Here is a 14,147-nt window from a genome sequence, read left to right on the forward strand (position 1 = left end):
TCAATGAGTTCCACTTTTCAGCGGTTTTCGCTTTTTGGCAGGGATCCGGAACGTAACCCGCTGTATGAGTGGGGCCCTACTGTAGTTGATTATCACTACTATCATATATAATACAGTAGGACTCTACAATACCTTGGCTAAAAGGTCCACAGCTAGGTGTGAACTGAGATACAATAGATTGTTCAGAATCCCCTTTGATCAAACAACATCAACTGTAATTTAACCAAATAATTTGATTTCTTAACAAAATATACAGGCTAGAAAGCAGGATATAAGTATTCTAAACAGAAAATAATAAATAATTCTGATGAGAAAAAAGTAATTCAGGATTGAATCTACTACACAAAAAATCTGCAGATTCAAAACTCATCTTTCAATAAGGAGAGCTTCAGCAAGCTACTGTTTCATCCTCAAATAAAGAAGACTTTATGTCTATTGTGCGTCTCTCAAATGTCATCTTTTCTGCTTGCAAGTAAATACAGTAGGGCCCCACTCATACGGCGGGTTACGTTCCAGACCCCCGCCTAAAAGTGAAACCCACCAAAAAGCGGAACTCGTTCAATAAGATGGCACCCGACGCCCAAAAAACGCCATAAAAGCGGAACAAGTGCCGCATGAGTGGGGCATTACTCTAATTTTAGCTGCCGTATTAGCGGAATGCCAAAAAGCGGGCCACCGAAAAGAGGGGCCCTATTGTAAAGGAACAGAGATGAGAAAATAAACCATCTTCCTATCATTTCTCTAAGTACTCTGTCCCTTCTAGACACAAAATGTTACTGACTTTCTTGAGAAAGTCTCGCATTATGATCAATCACCAAATTAAGAACGTAGATTTTGGCTTTTCATCCCCTGCTACAACTCCTGAGTTCATTCATTTTTCCATCAACATATTGTGGCATGTGAACTGTAGACATACCTTCTCTTTAGGTATACAAAAAACCATCAGTTATTTTGTATATTTAAAGTTGTAAGGGATTGAAATGGTTTACAGAAAATGATGTAAATATCTAGAAAAATGATATAGGTATCACCGCTATTTCACACTGAACAGTGTGGGGATACATACAATTCAACTGATAACATTAACCTGCAAGATGATTATAGAGTGCCATAAACCGCCTGGAAGTAAGTACAACAAGCAACTTGCACCTATAACATTTAGTTATCGCTCAGTGCTATGCTATGCTATCATTAACATGTTTACTAACATACTGTGTGTATTTGTACTATTTATTAATAGAAAAACTGTAGTTTAAGAGGCTGTTCACACATGCTGAAATAAACAGAACTCAAATGCTTCTCACCTGTAAGTACAGCTTTTGCAGAAGGATCTGCAAGATCCAAGGCTGACTTTCCATCTGTGTTTCGAATATTTGGATCAGCTCCATGCTGCAGCAGCACTGTGAAAGAAAGAAGGAAAGCTCATAAAACTTTGGCTTACAGAATGAATACACTTGCCCATACATAGTCACTCGTGTTAATATATAATTACACATACACACACACACAAAATCTTTTAACACAGGCCACAATCCAGAGAATAGTTCTCTCCCCCACATGGCACATTACAAATGACTTTGAAACATATGTTTCAAAAGTATCTTACCCAGGGGGCAGGGTGCTGCTGCTCAAAGAAACAAGCAATCGCACATCACTTGGTCCATGGAGTTAGCCATGATGGTAGTAAAAGTCTGCTAATGTATTCGTTTCCTGAAATATACCCAGCGGCATGAACATCAAGTATAGCCATCTTCCATAGTTTTGCCGTGCAACCCTATACATGGCTACTCAGATATAAATCCCACTGTATTCAATTGGGCTTACTCCCAAGAAACCGTGTAGAGAATTACATCCCTACTTGTCTTCTTTGCAGCAGATGACTAGCATGCTACAGAGCCTTACCAGACAATATCTAAGGCCCTCCTCCGGGTACCAACTCACCAGGATGCCCGGAGGACTGTTACTAGATCTAGGGCCTTTTCTGTGGTGGCCCCCGAATTGTGGAACAGCTTACCGGAGGAAATACGCCTGGCGCCTACGGTTCTTTCTTTTAGGCGCCAGGTTAAGACCTGGCTATACTCCCAGGCATTTTAATGTTTAATGTTTTATGTTTAATGTTTTTAGTTTAATGTGTTCCTTTGTCACTGATTTTATTCTATATTGTATTTTAATCTCGTTTTGTACACCGCCCAGAGAGCTATTAGCTATGGGCGGTCTAGAAATGAAAATAAATAAAATAAATAATAAATAATAAATATTTCACTGTAAAACCCGCACTGCCTGTGCTGCAAATAGTGTGGCAGCAGCATAGCAGTAACATACAAAAGCCAAGTTGTCTGACTTTGGATTACTAATAATGCTGACTTTTAGTAGTTCCATATATTAGCAATTACACTCCTAGACAGAAGATAGCATACTATTTTGTTCTCTGAATGCAGTATTTTACACTAGCAGGCAGCCATGGAGGTTCACTAGCTAGGATCTACAGCTACTTCTTTTCTTTTTGACAGGGACTCCAGATAATTAAGAATCATGCTCTCTTTTCCTTTTCTCTCTCTTACTCTTTATGGTAAACTAATAAAACGTTTTATCTAACTAAAAACCTTCATAATTAGGTGACAGAGGACCAAGAAAGTTAATGGTCAGCCAAAACAGAGACTGCATCAGACAGGTTCTCTGAATATGCCATAATGTGATTATAGACTCATTCCAGTCTTTGTTCAGGACTGGTTATGGGACTGAATTGGCCTTGGTCGCCCTGATGGATGACCTTTATCAGGAGAAGGACAGGGGGAGTATGACCCTATTATTCTTACTTGATCTCTCGGCAGCTTTTGATACCATTGACTATGGTATCCTTCTGGGCCGACTTGGTGAGATGGGTATCAGAGGCACTGTTTTACAGTGGTTCCGATCCTATCTCCAGGGTCGTTTTCAGAGAATAGCATTGGACAATTGTCTTTCAGGCCCCTGGCAGTTGTGCTGTGGGGTGCCACAGGGTAACATCTTGTCCCAATACTATGAAGCCCTTAGGAGCAGTCATCCAGAGATTTGGGGCAGGGTGTCAGCAGTACTCGGACAATACCCAGTTCTATTTCTCTGTAACATCTGTATCAGAAGAGGCCGTGCAAGCCCTGGGCCAGCGCCAGGACTCGGTGGTGGGCTGGATGAGGGCCAATAAACTGAGTCTGAATCCTAGCAAGACAGAGACGCTGTGGGTTGATGGTTCCCAAGTTCAGATAATTGGTCAGTTGCCTGCTTTGGATGGGGTCGTACTCCCTCTGGAAGAGCAGGTCCATAGTCTGACGGTGCTCCTGGACCCATCTTTCTCGCTAGATGCCCAGGTAACCACAGTGGCTAGGAGTGCCTTTTACCAGCTTTGGCTGGTAAGACAACTGCAGCGGTTTCTGGACTGGGATAGCCTGACCACTGTTGTCCATGCACTGGTAACATCCAGGCTAGATTACTGTAATGCACTCTAGATGGGGCTACCCATGAGGCTGTTCCGGCAGCTGCAGGTGGTGCAAACTGTGGTGGTAAGACTGCTCACTGGGTCAGGGTATTGCCAACATTTCACCCTGCTGCTGAAAGAATTGCACTGGCTACCTATTAGCTACCGGGCTAAGTTCAAGGTTCTAGTTTTGGTGTACAAAGCCCTATACAGCTTGGGACCAGGATACCTGAAAGAACATCTTATCCCTTATCTACCCAGTCGATCATTGTGCTCTGCAGGTGAGGTCCTCCTGCAGATACCATCTTATCAGGAGGTTTGTTCTGCAAAACATAGGAAACCGGCCTTTAGTGTAGTGGCACCTACCTTTGGAATTTCCTCCCCTTAAATATTATCTTTTCAGTGGCTACTGAAGACCTTCCTCTTTCAACAAGCCTTTTAAATTGAGACCTTATCCCAGTCTGCATCTGTACTGGAACTGCTGTTTAATATGTTTTTACACATTTTTTTTAAAAAAAGGGTTTTTGAAGATGTTTTGTTTTAATATATTTTAAAGTGTTTTTATGATGTTTTAAAGTGTTTTTAGTGCTTTTGTTTGCCACCCTGGGCTCCTACTGTGAGGAAGGTCAGGATATAAATCTAATAATAAATAAGTAGATAGAACAGATGTCTTTTGCCACTTCAGAAGGGACAGGAACAGGGTTTTTTTTGAGTGGGGTGGAGCTACAGTACTAGTTAGAGGAATTAAGTAACAAATTTTGCATATTTGTTTATTTTATGTATTATCCACCATTTGACAAAACTCTTTACTCAGGACTGTTGTGTGGTGTTGAAGTCACAGGGGAAAAATAAGAGGACATTACAGTAGGCTGAGATCACTCAAATATGAGAATCCTAAGTTGGTTGCCACCACCTTATCTTGGTCCTTTGAGATGGTGAGAAAGGAAATACAGACATGTGTATTCTGTTAATTCAAATTAGAGATGCATAACGGGACTCAACATTGTACTGTACGTGAGCAATGGCCAAAATTTAAGCTGATCTTATTGGATAAAAACATCAGGTAGCCAGTTTAATTACTTATAATAATAATTAAAATGTAAATGTACTGCCTTCAAGTCAATTCCGACTTATGGCGACCCTATGAATACGGTTTTCATGAGGCTGAGAGGCAGTGACTGGTCCAAGGTCACCTAATGAGCTTCATGGCTGTGTGGGGATGTGAACTGTGGTCTCCCAGATCATAGTCCAACACCTTAACCACTACGCCTCACTGGCTCTCAGTTAATAATAATAATTATTATTCAATATGCCGCTTACTTGCCAAAATGGACCATTGGTCTCACCTGAAGGGTGATTTTCACAGGTAGCCTGCCATCAAGCGGGTATCATAGCTCCACCTAGCGTCTGAAGGCAAGAATGTTCTGAAGTCAAGACTAGGGGCATCAGGCCCCTCCCACTCTCCAGTTCATTCGCGACGAGTCCAGAGAGATATCTAAAAATGTATGAAAAAAGGCCAACTGCCTGCCAGCAAGGAAATAATGAAATTGCGTTTCCATACTAATACAACGCTAAATTTTCAATATAACAGATTTAGAAAAGTCTTGACTTAACAATACAGAAGATAAACGATATAGAAACGAATGGCGAATCCCCAGATGTCCTCCAAAGGGGAGGGTCGTGATGGCAGGCTACCTGTGAAAATCATCCTTCAGGTGAGACCAATGGTCCATTTTCCACAGGTAGCCTGCCATCAAGCAGGATGTACCAAAGCAGCCCTTAGCAGGGAGAGACCACCCACATCCTAATTATCATTGAGAACCTGTTGCAACACCCGCCTACCAAAAGAGGCATTGGCAGAGGCATAACGATCTATTTTGTAGTGCCTTATAAACGAATCTGGGGTAGACCAAACAGCCGCTCTGCAGATGTCTACAAGAGGAGCGTTGGTTACAAAAGCAGCCGTAGTGGCTGCTGATCTAGTGGAATGCGCTGTAATTTTAGAAGGTACCGGAAGCTTAAGAGACTCATAAGCCAAGGCAATACATGCGCGCAACCAGCAAGATAAGGTGGAATTAGCTACTTTCTTCCCCATAGATCGTGGATGAAAGGATACAAACAAGGACTCAGTTAGTCATATCCTGGGTTCGAGACAAGTAGATCTTGAGGGCCCTCCGGACATCTAACAAATGCCAAGCCTTCTCCAGGGGATGGATGGGATTCAGGCAAAAGGAAGGAAGAACGATGTCCTGGTTGCAATGAAAGACTGAATTGACCTTGGGGCGAAAGGAGGGATCTGTCCACAGTACAACTGAGTCCTTATGAAAAACACAAAGATGGAGGGCTGAAGATAATGCGCCCAATTCCGAGACTCTTCTCACGGAGGTGACCGCTATCAGGAACAGGACTTTGAAAGACAACAGAAGTAATGGCACAGTCCTATGGGGTTCAAATGGAGGAAGTTGTAGAGCTTGCAGAACCTTTGACAAACTCTACGAAGAAAAGTGATGGGAGATGGCAGGTGAAAATAGAGCGGCCCCCCTCAGAAAATGTTTAATAAGAGGGTGCGAGGTAATAGGAGTACCAGTGGATGAAACTGATAGAATGGACGATAAAGTGGACGCATGTCAACGTAAGGTGTTGGGCTTAAGCCCCATGTTTAGGCCTTTATGAAGGAATTGCAACACCTGTTGAATCGTGGCTTGAGAAGTGTGGAATTTTTGGGAATCACACCACTTGGAGAATGACAACCAAGTATTTTGATATATTTGAATGGTTGACGGTCATCTAGAGGCCAGTATAATGTCAATGACCTCCCTAGATAGGCCTGCACGCATCAAATGTCCCCGTTCAAAAGCCAAGCTGTTAGGTTGAGCCAACTGGGGTCCTGATGTCATATTGGACCCTGTGATAAGAGATCTGGCCTGACTGGAAATGTCCAAGGGTCCATCACTGACATGGCAAGGAGATCCAAAAACCACAGTCGGCGGGGCCAATACAGGGCTATTAGGACCAGCTTGGCCCTTCGTGCCAAACTTTCTTGAGTTCTGGTCAGAAGTGGTATTGGAGAAAACGCATACAGCAGTCCGTCTGGCCATGGTATCGATAGTGTATCCACTGCTTCTGCTGTTGTGTCCAGGTACCGTGCAAAATACCTGGGTAGCTAGGAATTGAGACTGGAGGCAAACAGTTCCACTGAGAGAACACCGAAGATGGAATATCATCAGATGAAGTTTCCATTCTCCCGGAAAGACCTGTTGTCTGCTGAGCCAGTCGGCTGTCATATTCCAGATTCCTCTGAGATGTTCTGCTTTCAAGGATTTCAGATGTTTTTCTGCCCACTCAAAGATTTGGTAGGCTAGGTTCTGTAAGGAACGAGACCGAAGTCGGCGTGTATGGAACCGAGCCCACAGTACAATGTGGATGGTGGACACCAACATTCCCAGAGCCCTTGCTAGCAGCATCACATCCGCGCTTGAACGACGCATCAAAAGGCGAGCCATGTCTCTGATGGCTATAATGCGGTCTAGGGATAAAAAGACTGTTGCCTGTATGGTGTTTAACATTGCCCCTAGGTGTTGTAGTCAACTGGGTTAGCTGCGAGATGACTTTTGTCGAGGTTGACTAGCCAACCATGGGTTCGCAAGACATGAAGAGTGAGGGTCAGATGGAGATGAGCCGGCTCCCTGGAACTTGCCCATATTAATAGATCGTCCAAGTAGGGGTAGATATGCACCCCTTGTAGGCGAAGATATGCTACCAAGGTGAGAAGCACCTTGGTGAAGACCTTCGGGGCGGACGAGAGACCGAAGGGAATTGCTCAATATTGAAAATGCTGGGGGCCGAAGGCAAACCGTAGGAACTTCCTGTGGGCTATGCAAATAGGCATGTGGAGGTACGCTTCCTTTAGGTCAACAGAGGCCACGAAGTCTCCTTCGTGAAGGCTTTCTATAATGGAGTGGAGGGATTCCATTTTGAATTTGTGATATTTTACAAAACGGTTGATGAACTTGAGGTCCAACACCCCCCTCCATGACAGATCTCGTTTGGGAACTGCAAACAGGAGGGAGTAAACCCCCTCCAACCTCTCTGCTGTGGGAACTGGCTCTATTGCAGCTATGTCCAAGAGGTGATGTATGGCTTGCTGCATGATGCCGTGCCTGTATGGAGCCTTGGGAAAGGGATGAAATCTGTCCGGGGGGAGCTGCCCAAAACTCTAGTGCATAGCCATGACAAAAAAGATCCCTGATCCAAGTGACCTGAGTCAGACGCAGCCAGTAGTTTGCAAACAAAAGTAATCTGCCCCCAACCGGGATCGTGTCAGTATTGTCTGCGCTGGCGAGCCCCTCCACGACAGGAAGATGTTGAGGTACCTCTACGTCCCTGGTACTGACCTCTGCCAGGGTAACGTTGTCGGTTCCAAACTCCCCTAGAGGAACGGAAGTAAGTGGCTCAAAAATTGCGGCCTCATCCCCCGGGCCGCGCCTCGAAAGGGCTGGAATGGGCAGTATGGGGTGAAGCGTCTGAACGGCCTGCGATCACCATTCCTGGCAGTAGCCAAAACAAGCTTCCGAGCATCCTTGGGGTCCACTAATACTGCTTTTAGGGCTTCCTCCCCGAAAAGCAATGATCCAGCAAAAGGGCTCTCAATAAGTTGACCCTGGGTGTAGAATCCGCATCCCAGTGCCAGAGCCAGAGAGTTCGCCGAGCCACCACCTGAGTAGCCATAGCTCTTGCTCCCAGCTGAGTTGCATCCAAGGTAGCATCAGCTACAAATGCTGCCGTCTTGTGTAGTTTCACCAGGGCCTTTCTTAGAGAGACCGGGTCGGGACTGGGGTCATCTAAAAGATCATCCAGCCACATCATTGAGGCCCTTGAAAAAATGGAAGCTGAAACAGAAGCCCGCATGGCAAAGGCGGTAGCCTCGTGGTTTTTACGTAAGGCAAAGTCTAGCCGTCGCTCAGAGGCATCCTTCAGTTGTGAGTCCCCTTCCCTTGGCAGGAGGGATCGAGAAACCAAACTAGAAATTGGCTCGTCAACACCAGGGACAGCGAGCCGAGATGTGAACTCCGGAGCCAAGGTGTAAAGCCTGTCAGCAAGGGCCATAAAACGTTGTGTCTGCAGCGGGCGAGACCATTCTTCCTTGGCCAGTTTGTCGATAGGATCTGGCACAGGGAGATAGTGTTCCGCAGATTTAGGGGATTTCAAGACCCTGGCCCCCTTAACAGAGGGAGTGGTTGCTGTGTGTTGCGGAGGCTGGAAGCCTAAGGTGTTCAAAACTCTACGAGCCAGGGGGTGATAATCGGCTGCATCAAACAGGCGGTAGGATGCATCCTCCTCTGGTTCAGACTGATCACTCCACTCATCTCCTTCGGCGTGAAGAGAATACGATGGATCCTCCAAACCGATAAGCTCATCGCCCATCCTGCCCCTGGCAATGTCGAATGGATTCGGGGAGAATGGTGGACCTGCCTCAGTGCAATGTCCCATCGTGCCAAATTGCCTTTGCACGCTCCGCTGAGGAAGGGCAATGACCTGTGATTGTGACTGCGCACGGGAAAAGAATGTGAACATGTCCCGTAACTGTGTGAGAAATTCAGGAGACAACTGCCACCCCGGGGGAGGGGGAACGGTCTGCGAGGTCTGGCTGGTGTGATGATGGCTGCATTTGCTGAGGTAAAGGTACAGAGGGCTCATCAGGATGGAGAGATGAATGAGCCCTAGGAGGCAATATGGGTGGAGGTGGACAGCTGGCTGCTGGCTGAGCAGGGAAACCCTCAAAGTCATCCTCACTCGGCAGGAGAATGAAAAATGGCTGTTAATTGTTCTTGACCCACATCCTCAGCAACCGGAACAGACATGTAGCGTGCTCGCTTAGAAGCACTGTGGCTGGACAGATGTTTAGTTTTAGCAACAGCCTTGGCGTGTAGTCTTGGTTGCTTGTGTTTAGCTGACTTGTGATGCGAAGTGGTTTTACATTATTGTTTTGCTCTGGTTGCCTGAGCTGCCACTGGCTGTTGATCCGCCATCAGATATCTCTGGAAGGGGTTTCAGTACATGCCCACGAATGGGGGAGAATGTACAGACCCAAATACTTTGGTACACGCCCACGGATGGGGGAGAATGTACAGAGCAGAGGCTTTAGTACATGCCCACGGATGGGGGAGAATGTACAGATCCAATATCGAACAGCCTCAGTACATGCCCATGGATTGGGGAGAATGCACAGTTCCAAATATCCTGCAGTATACACACAGCAACTATTCTGAAGGATCCTTGCAGGATGTTCTTTGCTTGAAACAAAACAAAAAAGAGTCAGGGGCCCTTATCTCTAACAGTACTGGAGTAGATATCAAACAGAAAGAGCAGAAAAGAGAGGGTAATGAAAATGGCGCCCGCTAAAAAAGGCAGGAAAATTTGAAAATAAAATGGCGGTCGGAACGAAGATGGAGCAATGGCAGTTGCAGAAGAGCACCAGTGACTTTAAAATGCCCCGCCAGGAACCGCTGCTGCCTGAAAAGGGATCGGCCTCCACGTAGTCCATACAGCAGAAAAGGGCTGAAGTATGCAGTAGCGGTCTCTCAAAAACGGCCGCAGTAGCAAGCCAGGGTGGGGTGGGAGCGGAGCAGCCCAAGACAAAAACTAAGCGCTCCTGTGCCGAACTAAGGCTGCTAGGAAAAAAGGAGTCGCAGCCGCAGGCTCCTGGCCACTGAGGGATCAACCGAGCCACCACTGAAGCAAACGGCAAGAGCAAGCAGATGGCAAGAACAAAAGGTATAGTTTAGTGCTGGCGCTAAGGGAGGCCGCAGCCGGAGGCTCTTGGCTGGGAAAAAAGCAAGCCGCCGCCGCCGCCGCTACCTGGGGAGGGAGAGACGCGGACACGGTCTCCAGCTAAGGGAAGAAGAGGCGGCCAGCACAAACCCCCCAACAAGGGACCAAGGGGAATAAGGAGAACGAACAACCCCCATAAAAATCCCAGTTAAAATAAAGACAATGAATAAGCAGGGAACAAAGTGAAAAACAATCAGTCCCACACACTCTAAAGGCAATGACAGAGGGAAGGGAACGAAAGGAAACAACAACAATCAGTCCCACACACTCTATCACACAAAATACAACACAAAACTTAGCTATACGCTACGCTATGCTAAATATCCAACTGCCAACGGACGAAGGCAAGAATGAAGTGGAGAGTGGGAGGAGCCTGATGCCCTAGTCTTGACTTCAGAACATTCTTGCCTTCGGACGCTAGGTGGAGCTATGATACCCGCTTGATGGCAGGCTACCTGTGGAAAATGGCTTCTATAACAATTTACAAGTGTAAAAGCAATTATAAAAATATATCCATACATAATTAATACACAATAAAACAATTTCATCAAAACATAAAAAATATCCACAATTAAAATGTATAATAAAACAAACCCATTACAACAGCATAACAAAACAGTTAAAACAGCAATTAAAATAATTAGATCAGGAGGTTCAGGTCAGGAGATCTAGTGAATGCTTGTCTAAACAGATGTGTCTTGAAAGAGCTTGCAGGATGCCAATACTGATGGAGCCTCTCTTATTTCAGCAGAGAAAGCATCATCAGGCTGTGGCAAAACTAACCAAGCTCTATTTGCTGATGTTAATGCCCTTACTGGGCAGTAAAGAGAAAGACAGTCTTTCAGGTAACCTGGTCAAGAGTTATTTAGGGCTTTATACTTAAGTAGCAGGATCTTAAAACTGGTTCAGTGGTTAATAGGCAGCCAGTGCAGATCTTCTAGTGCTGATGTGATATATACCCAAAGAGCCCCACTGTCATGCCCCCCTCAGAGGACTCATCCAAGGAGGAAGAGTAATGGGAGACCACAGACCCAGGAGAGGGGACAAGCAGGGAGACAGCCCAGGACCCTTCACCAGACCAGAAACATGCCCCTGAGGGAGCCTGCCTGCCAGAATCCAGAAGTGAGCAGAGAGAAGACACCAACAGGCATTGCAGCAACAAAGGCAATCATTGCTATTAAGGAGCAGGAGAGCTCTCAAGAACACAGGCTGATTGGAAGCACCTGGGCCAGCATGCAGACTACAAAAGGCTGGAAGGAAAGTGAGACTCCTTCCTAGAGTCAACGTCAAGCCTTGCTGCAGACGTTACTCCAGCTCTCCTGTTAAACCCATGCCTTGAACCCTGCCCTGCCTGATCGGATCTCTTGGTTGCTCAACTCCCTTAAGGACTTCTCTGTCTCCTCCTTCGGCACTTCCCAAACGGTAAACACACTGGCTGGACCCCTGGTTCCTCCTGCCTGGCAGATTTATGGTCTGGCCTTATCTGTTAATTAGCTGCATGCCTCTGTGAACCCCAACGTTTGACACCCACTTACCACCTGGGCTGAGGTATTCTGCACCAGCTGTAGCCTCCAGACCAGCTTCAAGGAAAGCCCTACGTAGAGTGCATAACAACAATCTGTATGTGAATTACCAACGCAGTGGCCAAATTATCCCTGGCATGAAAACAGCACAGTAGACACACCAGCCAAAGCTGATGATACACAAGAGGGCACCTGGACCTCTGTGAATAAAGATGGTGCCCAAAGCATCTCTAAACAGCATACCTCTTCTTTCAGAGAGAATGCAACCATGCCTAGAAGAAATCTCAGATGTGGGAACCACTCACCCATAGCTTCCCTGCCTTTGTAGTATTCAGCTTCAGTGTACTGCCCTCATCCACTCCAACTCATGCATTTTTACAACAACCCTTGCCAAACTAGTGCTGGATGGAGATTTTGGTCTACAAATCCCATCAGCTCCAGCCATCATGGCTGTGCTGGCTGGGACTGATGGAAGTTGTAGTCCAAAACCTCTGGCCAGCGCTAGGTTGGCAAAGGCTGTTTCACAAAAATAAGAATTCAAAATGTTGTTCCTATATTTGAGTCCATCAAATTTGGTTCAGATTTTGGGGAATGGTGATCAACAGTCACCTACTAAGGGCTAAGTTGGGAAAATGGGGAGGAGAGATATTTCAACTAAAATCCAGGAAAACTGAGATTTTGATTTTCAAATATATATATTACTGAGTTTATACAGTTTGCTGAAAAATATATAGAGAAAACTGAAGAGGTCTTTACAGGCTTATTCATTATTGGAACACCTAAAATGTTTTTGCTTTGGTATCAGTATTATTGCTGCAAGATGATAATTATAAAATATATTACTATGGAAAATAACTAAAAATACATCTTTTTTAAAAGGTGTACTTACCAATACACACATCTATCTTGCCTTTGATACCAGCTTCATGCAGAGGGGTATAATTCCAGTTGTCTCTGGCATTTGGATCTGCACCCTGACACAGCAAGAGGCTAACTACCTCAGCATGACCGAATGAACAGGCATTATGAAGAGGTATCAATCCACCATCATCACGAGCATGGACATTGGCTCCTGTCTGTAATAAGTGTTCCACTACATCCTTTCTTCCAAAACCTGCAAAAAAAATCAACATATAATTTGATACAAACATTGAAATGTTGAAATATGAAAATATTTGGGGCAACAAACATTCATATATTCCATTCTAGTACATGATGCCAACTGAGATTAGACCTAGACCACCTTCATAAATAGAAGGCATAGTACTAATAACTTACTAACAGTCTGTAGTTTAGGGTAGCTCATTCCTACCTATTTGTACAAACTGAGTGCCAAAGTACAAATAACATGAACTATAACTTTTCATTAGTTGGTTTTTACAAAGCAGCTACACGGAGTCCAAATCTAGATTAGAATCACAGAACAGGTGAATAGAATCACAGAATCATAGAGTTGGAAGGGGCCTATAAGGCCATCAAGTCCAACCCCCTGCTCAATGCAGGAATCCAAATTAAAGCATACCTGACAGGTGGCTGTCCAGCTGCCTCTTGAATGCCTCCAGTGTTGGAGAGCCCACCATCTCTCTAGGTAATTGGTCCCATTATTGCACCGCTCTAACAGTTGGGAAGTTTTTTCCTGATGTTCTTTTGAAATCTGGCTTCCTGTAACTTGAGCCCATTATTTCATGTCCTGCACTCTGGGATGATTGAGAAGAGATCCTGGCCCTCTTCTGTGTGACAATTTTTCAAGTACTTGAAGAATGCTATTACATCTCCCCTCAGTCTTCTCAACACATTGAGGAGAAAGTCATTCATATCCACTCAGATCTTGACACTACAGTTGTGACAGTATTACAGGAAGCATCCAGAGCACCAACTAGTTGGCGTTCTTGGGATCAGTTTCAGTTGTTTAGACTTGTGGGAATGGACAAAATACTTGAATCAGTCTGTCTGACCATGTGTAGTCTTGATCCTTGCCATTATAGCTGTTAGGATCTAGCAGGGGAAATAGACTGGGTGGTTCCAGGGGTTGGTGAATTCCTCCTTAGGGGGGTACTGTCTTCCACCTTGAAAGAGGTGGTAGCACTCCCTCCTAAAGATGGCCTCCCTGGACACAGAGGTATACAAGAACTACCGACCAGTCATTAATATCTCATCCTTGGACAAGGTGCTTGAGTGAATGGTCACTGATCAGCTTCAGATGTTTTTGGAATGAGATTACCTAGAGTAACTCCGGGGCTTGGGACCCTGATGGATTACCTGCTCCTGGAGAAAGATGGGGCAGTGCAACCCTGTTTGTTCTTCTGGACCTCTTGGCAGCATCAACCATGGTACCTTACTGG

General features: G+C 45.3%; 1 protein-coding gene across 1 annotated transcript in view; it reads right to left on the reverse strand.

The window, feature by feature from the left end:
- The window catches only part of TNKS (tankyrase), a 159,671-nt gene that overhangs the window by 88,373 nt on the left and 57,151 nt on the right, over positions 1-14,147 (reverse strand). The window contains exons 6-7 of the mRNA XM_061635335.1: positions 12,695-12,919; positions 1,305-1,400 (exon numbers count right to left, since the gene is read on the reverse strand). Of these exons, the coding sequence (XP_061491319.1) occupies positions 1,305-1,400; positions 12,695-12,919 (321 nt within the window). The remainder of the gene's footprint in view (positions 1-1,304; positions 1,401-12,694; positions 12,920-14,147) is intronic.

This window comes from Rhineura floridana, chromosome 1, assembly GCF_030035675.1.
Source record: "Rhineura floridana isolate rRhiFlo1 chromosome 1, rRhiFlo1.hap2, whole genome shotgun sequence".
Taxonomy (NCBI): domain Eukaryota; kingdom Metazoa; phylum Chordata; class Lepidosauria; order Squamata; family Rhineuridae; genus Rhineura; species Rhineura floridana.